General features: G+C 37.7%; 1 protein-coding gene across 1 annotated transcript in view; it reads left to right on the top strand.

Moving 5' to 3' along the window:
• cntnap1 (contactin associated protein 1) overlaps window positions 1-12,270 on the top strand; it is a 31,173-nt gene extending 18,903 nt beyond the window's left edge. Inside the window, exons 13-24 of the mRNA XM_033971501.2 lie at window positions 27-230; window positions 954-1,110; window positions 2,098-2,225; window positions 2,557-2,730; window positions 2,814-3,032; window positions 3,873-4,112; window positions 4,767-5,006; window positions 5,072-5,199; window positions 5,898-5,991; window positions 6,076-6,306; window positions 6,382-6,426; window positions 8,667-12,270. Coding sequence (XP_033827392.1) covers window positions 27-230; window positions 954-1,110; window positions 2,098-2,225; window positions 2,557-2,730; window positions 2,814-3,032; window positions 3,873-4,112; window positions 4,767-5,006; window positions 5,072-5,199; window positions 5,898-5,991; window positions 6,076-6,306; window positions 6,382-6,426; window positions 8,667-8,869 — 2,063 coding nt within the window. The 3' untranslated portion in view covers window positions 8,870-12,270. The remainder of the gene's footprint in view (window positions 1-26; window positions 231-953; window positions 1,111-2,097; window positions 2,226-2,556; window positions 2,731-2,813; window positions 3,033-3,872; window positions 4,113-4,766; window positions 5,007-5,071; window positions 5,200-5,897; window positions 5,992-6,075; window positions 6,307-6,381; window positions 6,427-8,666) is intronic.
• Window positions 12,271-12,337: the final 67 nt, after the last annotated feature.

Here is a 12,337-nt window from a genome sequence, read left to right as displayed (position 1 = left end):
TAAATGAGTCTTCTGTATCTTCACAGCCTATAAAGCGTGGACAGTAATTATGCATGACCGTGTGGATGGTACAAAGGTTTCTGGGAGTACCATAGAGAGGCCTTACATTGGCGATGTTAACTACTGGAACGCTTCCTGGGATGAAGTATCCGCTCTTGCCAACACATCTATTTACTGTGAGCAATGGATTGATTACTCCTGCTACAAGTCCAGACTTCTCAACACTGCTGGTATGTAGTAGCAAATAATACTGTGGTCTAGTAATTTTAAAAGTCTGTATATTTGATTATGTATTATTTTAAAAGCAATATTATGAAAAAATTGGACTACATTGGTATTTCGCTGTTTTGTTCAGTTATTACTGGGACATTTTTTAAAATGTTCTGTATTACACAAACTGGATTCTTGTGAGCTTTAAGTCATGTTAAAATGTTGTTACCTCTTCAAAAACATACCCGGAATTGTGTTTTGTTTCATTGACACATGTTTAAGTAATGCTGCATTATTAGTCTGTCCAAAGGTCAAAATGCTCTGTTCCACCTTGTGATGTCATGAAGTGGTAGTTAAAATTAACAGCTACATTTTACCTTCTGTTTAGTAACGATTGCCAATTCGAGGTCTGAAATCATCCAAATGATTCTAGTGAAGGTGCATGAAGTTTAAAAACACAGTGAAGCACTTCCTGTATTACCACATGACATCACAAGGTTTACAAGCCTAAATATGTAGGGTTTGTGTGTCAAACATGTGTGAATGAAACAAAACACAACTGCAGCTATGTTTGTGATGAGGAAACATTATAACATAGATCAGAATGACAAAACTATATTTTAAAGATATGGTAACATTGAACAATATTACTATACTACAATAATAATAATAATAAGCACAAGTCTACCTTAATAATTTTGTTTGGTTTCATATGTTTTGTCAATATTTGATCAATGTAACAGGTGGACGGCCCTTTGGCTACTGGATTGGCCGAAACAACGAGAGCCACTATTACTGGGGAGGCACATTTAGAGAAATACAGAAATGTGGATGTGCCATCAACCAAACCTGTGTGGATCCAAGGTTCCAATGCAACTGTGATGCTGACTACAGACAATGGTATGAGACTATAACTGTATTCTGTATAATTCGGTAGGATTTTATTTTTAATAATGTGAGAAACTGGCAGCAGCAAATGTTTGTACTGTTCTATAGTATTACAATAATATTGTTCATTTGTTGAGATTCAAAAACACAAACTTAATTTGTACAAGATTTTGGTGGGTTAATAAAATATATTGTGTTATAATAACAATAGAATATGGTGGCTCAGATAGTCATTTTACAGGCCCTGTATTATGAAAAATTGACTCTTGTGAGCCTTATGTTGTGTTATAATGTTGTTACCTCCTCAAAAACATATCTGGAGTTTTGTTTTGTTTCATTCACTCCTGAGTAACCCTTGATTGTTAGTCTGTCTACGTCTACGAAACGCAAAATGCTCTGTTCCACCTTGTGATGTAATGAAGCAGTAGTTTTCACATTAACAGCTATATTTTACCTTTAGTTCAGTAGGGACAGGCAAATCCAGGGCTGAAAGAGTATAGTGTATGAAGTTTAGAAACACAATTAAGCACTTCCTGTTTTACAGCAACATGACATCACAAGGTGTTTTTTTGTTAAAAGAACTCAGCCTAAATATGCAGGGTTTGTGTGTGTGAATGAAACAAAACACTAACTCCAGATATGTTTGTGATAAAGAAACAACATTATAACTCAAATCAGAAAACACCATAAATATGGGTCCTTTTTTTTACAATTTTACTTTTACTCAGTTCGATGTATTTTTTGTAGATTCCCAAATCACAACAACAGTCGCCAGGCAGAGCTTCACAAAACTGTTGCTTTAGCCAGCAGAAAACAGCTTATAGTCTGCAAACAATCTTTAAGAAGAACTAGGCTATAGTTGTTTTTTTATTATGTTTAGAATCATACAATAAACAAAGGTTTTCTCCTGTTTTATGTCATGTGTCATGTTTTGTGTCATTGTGTTTTTAGACTTCCATATTTTGAGGAGCCATGATGATAACACTCTGTATTTTTCAGGTACTCTGACAAAGGCTACTTAGACTTCAGAGACCACCTGCCTGTGAGGAGGGTCGTCGTCGGAGACACAAACCGCACACGATCAGAGGCGCAGTTCACAGTTGGACCTCTCCGTTGCCATGGAGACAGTGAGTCTTTTGGACTAACTCCCAAATGCATGAAACCAAATTAGGCTGTTGGAGGTTGAAAATCAGCATTATGCAGAAGAGAATGTGATTAACTTTTGGGGGACTTACCCATGCATAACATGTCATATTTTGTTTTAAATTGTTAATCGCTATGGCAATATAAAGAATTCAGAACATTGCAGTTCTATCTATGAAATGGTGAAAAGCATGAATCCATACTACTGCCTTTTATAATGACACAAACTAAACTACCAATCAGACGTGCTTCAGACTTCTGCTATTAGCCTACTAATATCTATTCCAGTGCATTAACATGTCATTTTTATTACAGGAAACATCTGGAACACCGTCTCGTTCACTAAGCCCACTTACATAACTTTTCCCACTTTCAAACCTGGGTCAAGCGCAGACATCTCCTTTCATTTCAAAACCTACAAAGCAAACGCCGTCTTCCTCGAGAGCTCTGACGACCACCTCCGCAACTTTATACGGGTTGAGCTCAACAGTAAGTCTTCCCAGTCATGTACTCCAGCTTACAAAATTACACTGCAATGTTTATGTTTCTGTTCATATTTTTTATTTCCATAGCAACCCATAACCTGCTCTTCATCTTCATGGTTGGTGATGGAATCCTCAATGTAACTCATAGGTCTCCAGTGCCACTAAATGACAATGAGTGGCACTTTGTCCAAGCAGAACTCAATGTAAAAGTGGCTCGAATCAAAGTGGACTGGCAGCCCTGGACCGTCAGGCGATTCCCGGGTCAAACCTTTGTCACCATGAAGTTCACACAGCCTCTCCTTGTTGGTAAGTCTATGTTGCGATTGGCTATTTGCTATACACAAATATGGCAAAAAAAATATGGCCACCGACAGTTTAAAGGGCCCATTTTACACTATTTTCTGATCTATGTTATAATGTTGTTTCCTCATCGCAAAAATACCTGGAGTTGTGTTTTGTTTCATTCACACATGTTTAACACACAAACCCTACATATTCTTCTGTCAAACGGAAAACACTCTGTTCCGCCTTGTGATGTCATGAGGTAATACAGGAAGTGCTCTATTGTGTTTTTAAAATCCAAACACCGTCACTAGAATTATTTGGATGATTTGAATTGCCAATCTCTACTGAACTAAAGGTAAAAGGAACTGTTAACTTGAAAATTATCGCTTCATGACATCACAAGGTGGAACTGAGCATTTTGAGCTTTGGAGATGTACACAGACTAATAATAAAGTGGTACTGAAACAGGTCTGTTTTTGAGGAGGTAACAGCATTATAACATGGCTCAAAGCTCACAAGAGCTGTGTGCTAATTAGTGCTAGTGTTTTTTTTTTTTTTTTAAACTTGATTATCTTACCAAAATTACTTGAGCCAGCTGGGACACCGCATAGGTGCACCAAATGACTGGAAATGTGGACAGTTTGGACAAAGACACACATCAAACTTATTGTGCTTACATTAGCTTGCAATTTAAAACTAAAAGTCAGTTTATTAAAAGCAGTTGCCACATTAAAAGCAGAAAATTGTATTTGGTTACAGTATTGCATATTGTTAGCTGTACCCTTCATTGTGAACTACTGAATCTCTCTTTGACACTGCCTCATCTATAACTATGGATTAAATCATCTGCCTTCATTTCAGGTGCAGCCAATAAAACACACAGGCCGTTCTTGGGCTGTCTCCGCGGGTTACGGCTGAATGGAGTTCCTTATGATTTAGAGGGAAAAGTGAATGAAGAACAAGGGATCCGGAGAAACTGCAGTGGACAGTGTGTGAATGCCACCGTACCATGTCGGAACGCCGGCCAGTGCATCGAAGGTTATGCTTCCTATTGGTGTGACTGTAACAACACTGCATTTGATGGTTTCTATTGTCATAAAGGTGAGTTCTGTTACATTTTTATTATTCATTTTGTCTATTACAAGCTCACTTTATAAATGTTCATACAAACATTGTGTAAAAATATATTTGACACTAAAGGTGGGCAATATTGAGAAAAATCTTGTCATTTTTTAACTATCTGATGACAATATGCAGGGAATATTTTAGTAGTCTTTTTAAAATATGTTTTAGTAAAGACAACATACTTTATACTTAATGCAACATCGTTTTATTTTGCATATCTCCATAGCAACAATTGTGGTATTTCCATATATCTCCTATATCTATTTGCAGAGAGTCGTTCTTTTTAATAACATAAATAAATAGATAAACTTGCAAAGATAGAAATTTTCTTTGCAGGGGTCTAATAACCAAAAACATTAAATTCAAATACAAAAAGACCTAAGAAGTTCTGTATGTTCTATAAATATTTTCATTTGTGTTTTTGCCTTCATGCTAAGCTTCTGGGATTAGTTTCCTGAAAAACAACAAAAACAGACAAACAAAAAAAAAATAAAAAAAAAATCTAAAAACAAACAAAAAAACAACAACAAAAAACAGAACAAACACCACACTACCCAACAATGGCATTTCATTTTAGTTGCATGTTACTATATCCCAACCTTTATGTAATTTTTCCCCCCTCACGTTTAGACATTGGAGCTTATTTTGAGGTGGGTTCCTGGTTGAAGTACAACATTCTGAAGAAGCCCATATCAGATGAAGCGGCGTGGGCCAACTGGATCGACCCTCACTACGATAACTTCACTCTGGGCTACAACGACACAGCGGACGACATCGAGTTCAGCTTCAGTACAGTGCACTCTCCAGCCGTGTTACTCTACATCAGCTCCTTTGTACAGGACTACATAGCTGTTATCCTCAAAGTGGATGGTAAGTGGTATGGTTAAGTAATGACACTGAAATGGTCAAATCTTTACTTTGTTTTCATTTCACAGGGAGCGTTGACTTGAGGTACAAACTGGGTCTAATAACTCACAAATTTGAACTGACGAGGAGGAACCTTGCAGATGGATTCCCTCATTATATCAATATAACCAGACATAATCACACTATCAAAACACAGGTGAGTGATGCTAATGCTCAACTTTGTACCTCATTCTGCCAGTTATGTTCAGTTCATTTAAATAGCACATTTAAATACAACTTACACTGCCCCAAGTGCTTCACATAAAAAAGTAAAAAAAACATTTATACAGCAAATATACAAATAATATGTTACATAGACAAGAAAAATAAAACAAAACACCAATAAAAGAGCAAGATATCAATCATGTCTATCTAGTATTAAATACCAGGGAGAAAAGGTGGGTTTTCAGCCTAGTCTTAAACTGCGTTAAAGAGTGAGAGGATCTGACGGGCAGAGGGCGCTGTTCCATAGTCTGGGTGTTACCACTGAAAAGGCTCTGTCACCTCTGGTCTTGAACCTGGCTTTGGGCACAGCAGCAGGAGTGGGTCAGCTGACCTCAGGAGTCTGGGTGGAGCATAGGGGTGTCTACCACTGTCTGACACCAGTTGACAAATTATTGACACTTGCATTCTAAGTTCAAGAGATATAGTTTTGGTAATATTTGATATAGAATACACGTTACATTTAATTTCATTATTTTACATCCATTAAGGGGACATCCTATGTAAAATCAAACAATATAGTCACATACAATAAAACCTGCTACAGTGAAATGCCACTATGAAGAGGCATAAATACCTGAAAAAGCATAATTTGTCTTTATAATGTTTTATTGGATGTTGCTCTATCCTCAGGTGGACTACATGGAGCCAAATGTGGAAAAGATAACTTTAGTCGAAGACGCCAGATTTGACTCTCCCAAATCAATGTTTCTTGGCCGAGTTATGGGTAAAAATCATATAGATCTTCCAAAAATACAAAAATATCAAAGCATCTCAAGTCCTATGTCAATGTTTTTATGTGCTTCCTCAGAGGTTGGCGATATCGACTATGAGATCCAGAAACACAACGCACCTGGATTCATTGGCTGTATCTCTGGAGTGAGGTACAACGTCTATGCTCCTCTGAAGGCGTATTTCAGACCAAACGTGACCGATCCCCCGGTGACCACACAGGGAATAGTCACAGAGTCTATATGCGGCGCGTTCCCTCCCGTCCTGGGCTATGTGCCCTGGGAAGTAGACCCCTGGTTCACCACTATAGGTAACAGCAACGTTTTCCCTACCACACTAAGATACTATTGAAATGTTTTTATTGACATTTTACTTTGTCTTTTAGAGTACATCTATATCCATGATGACCTGGGGCTGTTCTGGATAATAGGTAAGATATATTTAAGCGTTTGAGTGTTTGTCCACTGATCCGAAGGTTAGCAGTTCAAATACTAATCTAATATACTAATCTAATCTCGGCATAAAACATCATTGGTAGAGTGGTCAGATACACTGACTCACAGGTTGGCGGTGTGATTCCAACTCCCGCAGATGAATAGTGTTGTTGTGTCCTTGGGCAAGACACTTAACCCACCTTGCCCCCAGTGTCTGCGTACACTGCTGTATGAGTGTTGGTGTGACTGGATGAGTGGTTCCTTGATGTAAATTGCTTTAAGCAGCTTGAAGGTGGAAAAGCCGTATATAAAAATGTGACCATTTGCCAAAATGAACCCATTTAACAACAGCACATTTCAGGATCGTACATTTGCCTTAAAGGTGAACAGTGTGGAACATTACAAGCAAAGCAATACAATTTCGATTGAGACAACTATGTGGCAGACACTGCACAAGAAAAATTATGTAATACACCTTTAAAAGTACTGAAAGAGACATTTACCGGGATGTCCCTGGATTTAAAGAACACTGAAACACACAAACTCAATAAAATATGAAATGGTTATAAAATACAATATAGGCGCACGACCAGTCAAAAGTTTGGACACACAATCCAGAAGACATTAATTCTTAATATTTCATATTCAAATCCTCAAAGTAGCCATCCTTTGCTTTGTCAAAAAAAATATTTAGTACCGGTAGTTATTTTACTTTTTTCTTTGCAACACAATTTCATATATCTTGCCTTATATATTTGACTTCTTCCATTTGTGTCTAAAATGTAGAAAGGTACAAAACCCCCCAAAACAAAACAAAAAACACGGAATGAGAGGGTGTGTCCAAACTTTTGACTGGTACTGTATATGCATCATTCAAATTGCACTCACACGTACCATTAAACTGTGTTGTGCCTGTTCAGCCTGAACCATTCTCTCATTGATAGACATTTTATCTTTACAGGAGGGACTGGGAGGTGTTATGCTAATGCAGAACATCAGCGTAGCATTAGAGATTAGTGGAGCGTTCAGGGCTCTCTACAATGACCCTCACGCTTATCAGCCGTCATGCTAAACTGCATAGAACAGAAGGGAGCGATGGCTTCATACAGTTTAATGCTCAGCCTGATGTTGTGTTGGAGATTGCCGACAAGTAATCAGTCTTTTTATGTAAATATAAGACCTCTGTTTATTAGATTTTGCATAGTAGACCCATAGCTCAACTTTTTTTATGCATAGTATCTTACGGAGTTTCTGTTGTATTCATTTATTCAAAATGTCTGTGTAGTCCCTCAGTCGTCCAGGTCTGATCCATAGTAAAAGCCAAAAGTAAAATCTGTCAGCTAGACAAGTTGTAGGAGTGAAGACGTTTCACTGCCACTTCTTCAATTCTAGTCAAATTGCTGATGGACACTGCCTCATATCTGTTTGAAGGGAGGACCTAAATACACTGAAACTGAAAACAGCTATTGTTTACAGTTTCTGTATGTAGGTCTATTGAGTTACACTAAGTGTGCACTGTGTCATACTTAGCATATTCATTCTTCTTTTTTGCTCTAGATGTTTCCAGTTTCAGTGTAGTTGACAGATTTTAAGCTTCTATCTATATATGTCCTATTTAGTTTTTCTGTTTGCAAATAATGCAAAGATTTGCAAGATGCAGCATATATAATACAATATATTTTATCATTTATATATTTATTAAAGGTTTAAACATATTAAACATAAACAGAAAAAACAATAACACAAAAACACGCATTTATTTAATCAAAAAAAATTCTAACATTGGCCCTGACTTTCAGGCAAAAAAATAAATAAAATACAGTACCTCTTATGTGTAACCAGCCTTGTTTTGCCAGTGCAGTTTACATTTAAGATTATACATGTTATTCAGAAACACTGAACTGAAGGTTGGCGGTTCGAATCCCGCTGTCGACATAAACATCATTGGTTGAGTGGTCAGATCCACTGACTACAGGTTGGTGGTGCAATTCCAGCTCCCACACAGATGAATACTGCTGTTGTGTCCTTGGGCAAGATGCTTAACCCCTCAACCCTAGTGTCTGTGTACGCTGGTGTATGAATGTCTGTGTGAATGGGTGAGTGGATCCTTGATGTAAAGCGTTTTGAGTGTCTTGATGGTGGAAAAGTGCTAAATAAAAATATGATAATTTACCATTTCCATCATTGCTCAGCTCTCTAACAGAACTACATTATTTGACTTTTTCCTGTTTTGCAGTCATTGCTATCCTGGCGTTCCTGCTGCTCTTAGCCGGCCTCTACAGCATCTATGTGTACGCCTATCAGCAGAAGGGCAGCTACCACACCAACGAACCCAAAAATCTAGAGTCCCCAAGCAGCTCCAGACCACTGACCGAAACGCTGCGCCGAGACATCAAGAAGTCCCTCCCAGAGATAGACGAGGAGTTCAGGGCGGGCTAGCATCAAGTGGACTATGGTACAATGGGCGGGGCTTATGCCGGGGGGGTGGGGCCGGGAAATAGTACTCAAGGTAAACACTGAATTTGATTTGTAGATTATATTTGTATTTATGTTTTGTGTTTATTGATTTTTAAGGTGCACTGTGAAACTTTTCCAGAGGGAATCCAACATCCGCTTGTCTCCATGTTGATGTTATTGTGTTGCTTAGAATACTCCACAGTATGGCATTAAATATATCTATCTTGCGTTAATTCAATTACAGGTGAGTTTATTGCTCAAAATCATGGATTGTTACTGTTAGTGGGCTTGCCATTTCACAGATTTGACCTGTAACTTGACTTGGTGACTATACCCGCTTGTGTACATGTAGATAGATATGTTTAATGTCATACTGTGGAACATTCAGGCAAATCAATGAGCTCTCCATAGCAATAAGCAGGTGGTAGACTCTCCGTTAGAAAAGTTAGTGCTACTTTAAGTGGGATTTGACGCCTGGTGCCGTAACAGTCCCATCACTGGTATTTGTTTTGTTTTTGCGTTTGAGCCCCATGTTGCGTGAGAAGCCAAGTCTCACAGTGTACAGTTTAGCAGGGTGATATATTAAAGTGCCTGTTACGAGCTAGCTTGATCTGAAATAAAAAAAACAAACAAAAAAAACAACAAAATGGTTATCAGATTGAGGTTAGACTGTGGGCATAAGACTTCATGGGTTAAAAAAAGTCTTATTATATTTTCGTTGTTTAGATATTTTTGTCACTGTCACAAGTTTGGATCCATTGTCATTTAAAGAATACATGTATGACAGACAATCTCTCTTGGAGCCATTTAAAACCACAGATTCACAAAATGAAATGAAGCTTTTCTACTGAGCCAGTCAACACAGATCAGCCGTAACATTATGACCACTGACAACCGACTAACACGCATAGCTTTACTCTGCCACTTGTTAACAGATGGCATATTTTATACAGCAAGTTAACACTATATTCTCAAATGTAACTGTTAAAAAATATTGACTGAAATAGGGATCGGAGCGAGCTTTGAAAAGTGACAAATTGTGAGGGCTGGTTGACCATAGAAGATTATACCTAAAACTGCAGCATTTAGAAGGTATTCTCATAGACTGTATATAAATGGACACATCTAACCCACAAGCTGCCACATTTCAAATAGGAAGTGAGCATGGGCGCATTTCTGGCTCCATCGACTCTGGCTCCAATTTACTGTTTATTGAAAAACTGTCACACCTGTCCCTGTAACTGCTGCTGTCAGGCTCGTCACTTTGGTCTTAAAATGCTCGTATTAACCCGCTGGAGCCGAATGCTACGGGTGAAAACACACTCCCTTAGTCCACGTCTTTATACAGTCTATGGGAATTGTGCGGTGTCAATGCTTTACTAATGTTGTTGTGCATGGGGCCAGATATTAGGCAAATAGTAATCCCACATAACATCACTAATAATAAGATAAACTTTTTAAACCTTTATGTATGCTGGTGGTCATGATGTTATGCTCGATTGGTCCACAAACTGTTATAATCCCCACATGGAGCTCGGATGAGTTCAGCTTTGAGACTGATAAGGATATACGCTTCTCCTAGTTGTATTGCAGCTTACAACAGTGCAGTGTCTTGTCAGAACGGCTCTTGTATGTGGCTCCATATAGATTACAGTAGAACGCAGCTTTGCCCCATAGCAGTATGCTCGGATCGTTCAACTCTGAATCAATTATGTGATGGTTAACCGAAACCAGGGTGTAATTAAGTTTGTATTGTTTGACTTGTACTTATCTCAAGCTTCCAAAAACATGGTGCTACAGCGGTTTTGACATTTATGGTGACTAGTACTAGATCAAAGTTTTTTGGACCATATGGAAGACTTGAACATTTAAAAATACACAGTAACAGTGTACAGAGGACCACTTGTAAATGCTTACCATTCACTTACAGTATTTCAGTATTAAGACAGTAGCCTCCTGTGCTAACGTCATAATTGCTGCTTAATTAGCTGCTTCCTATTAAATGAAAAAAACCTTTATTCTCATCAACTTTTAACCAAAGCATAGGGCTTCCACCATTCACTCAGCTCTTCTCGAAGCACTGTTGTGAAAAAACATTTGCCATATACCTGCTATGCATTGTAGAGCATGGACGCACTTTGCAATATCTTGCAATAAGAATACGAGCTTCTTCCTATCACCAATACTTTGCGAAATAGCAATTAGGATGTAATGGGTGTCAATGTAAAACTGTGTGCGATGTTTTTTATACAATGTTTTCAGATGGGATGTTCTGAATGTAAACTATAAATGATGTTGAAAGTATCAGAAAGCTCAGGATTCAGTGTCCGGATGTTACTGTAAACACTGTATTGTATGAACATGTAGATATGGCAAAAACAAGCTATATTTTTGAGAATGTGCTTTGTCCAAATGAATGAAATTGAGCCTAATACAGCAATGTTTAGGTTTTAGGCCAAGTGCGGTCGCTTTGAATTCAGTCATCGTTTGTGTAAAATGCAAGTCACTAATTTAGACTTTAACATTCAGCTGATGTCATATAATGCTGTTTTATCAAAAAAGTTGCACCCAATAGTCCTGCATCGGTAACACAGAGAAAAACTCATAAATGTTTGTTCTGTGTTAAGTACTGTGTTGGTAATGTTACTTCACTGCTTGTTTGGTGTGGGTTTATTCATTGATTTCAGGTTTTAACCATTCAAAAGATAGAATATTTTGTTTTCATTCATTAATTGTCCTATTTTTTCTTTACACTTAGACCTATGGATAACTTAAATGGAAATAACTTATTACTGTATCTGGACTTCAGTGTCTCATCTTAGTCAAATTGTGGGTTAATTCGTCATTTATTTATAGCCCAATAGTTATCCGTTTTTCGCTAGTGTCACCGATGCAGGTTTTAAATGTATTTTGCACTGATTGCAGCATATTGTCTCTAAGCTATTGTTTGGTTGGTCATTTACTGCATGTCAGACCTGTGTTTTTTCATTGTTGGAAATGTAAACCAGGATGTTAATACAATGAATTCACCAATAGGGGGAGTAGTAAGCAAGTTGTGTTAATTGAGACTTCAGTAGAATTATGCTACTTCATTATTTATGATCAGTCTCATTGACAAACACTACTGCTGCTCTGTGCACTTAGTACTGTTAAAGTCCATATGAGTCTCAAGACAGCCATAGATCACAACTGAACACCTACAGGTGAAACATTCGTGATAATTGTGCACTGGTTAAGTCAAACCTCGCTCAACCGGCATCAGACAAACGTTTGTGTGTTTAAACAGATTTATTTTTAGGGATTTTATTTTGAAAAGCCGCACTGTAAATGACCATTACTGTGGAAATCCAACCTGTCACCAGAATAAAAGAAGCTTGAAGAAACATTGTGTGCTTTTTTTCAGTTGTATAAATAAAAAATGACTTAAGTGCACTGCAAGACACGTTCTAT

The sequence above is a fragment of the Periophthalmus magnuspinnatus genome, chromosome 8 (genome assembly GCF_009829125.3).
Source record: "Periophthalmus magnuspinnatus isolate fPerMag1 chromosome 8, fPerMag1.2.pri, whole genome shotgun sequence".
NCBI lineage: Eukaryota > Metazoa > Chordata > Actinopteri > Gobiiformes > Gobiidae > Periophthalmus > Periophthalmus magnuspinnatus.
The sequence above is the reverse complement of the archived record's forward strand: the minus strand, read 5'-3'. Positions and strand labels throughout refer to the sequence as shown.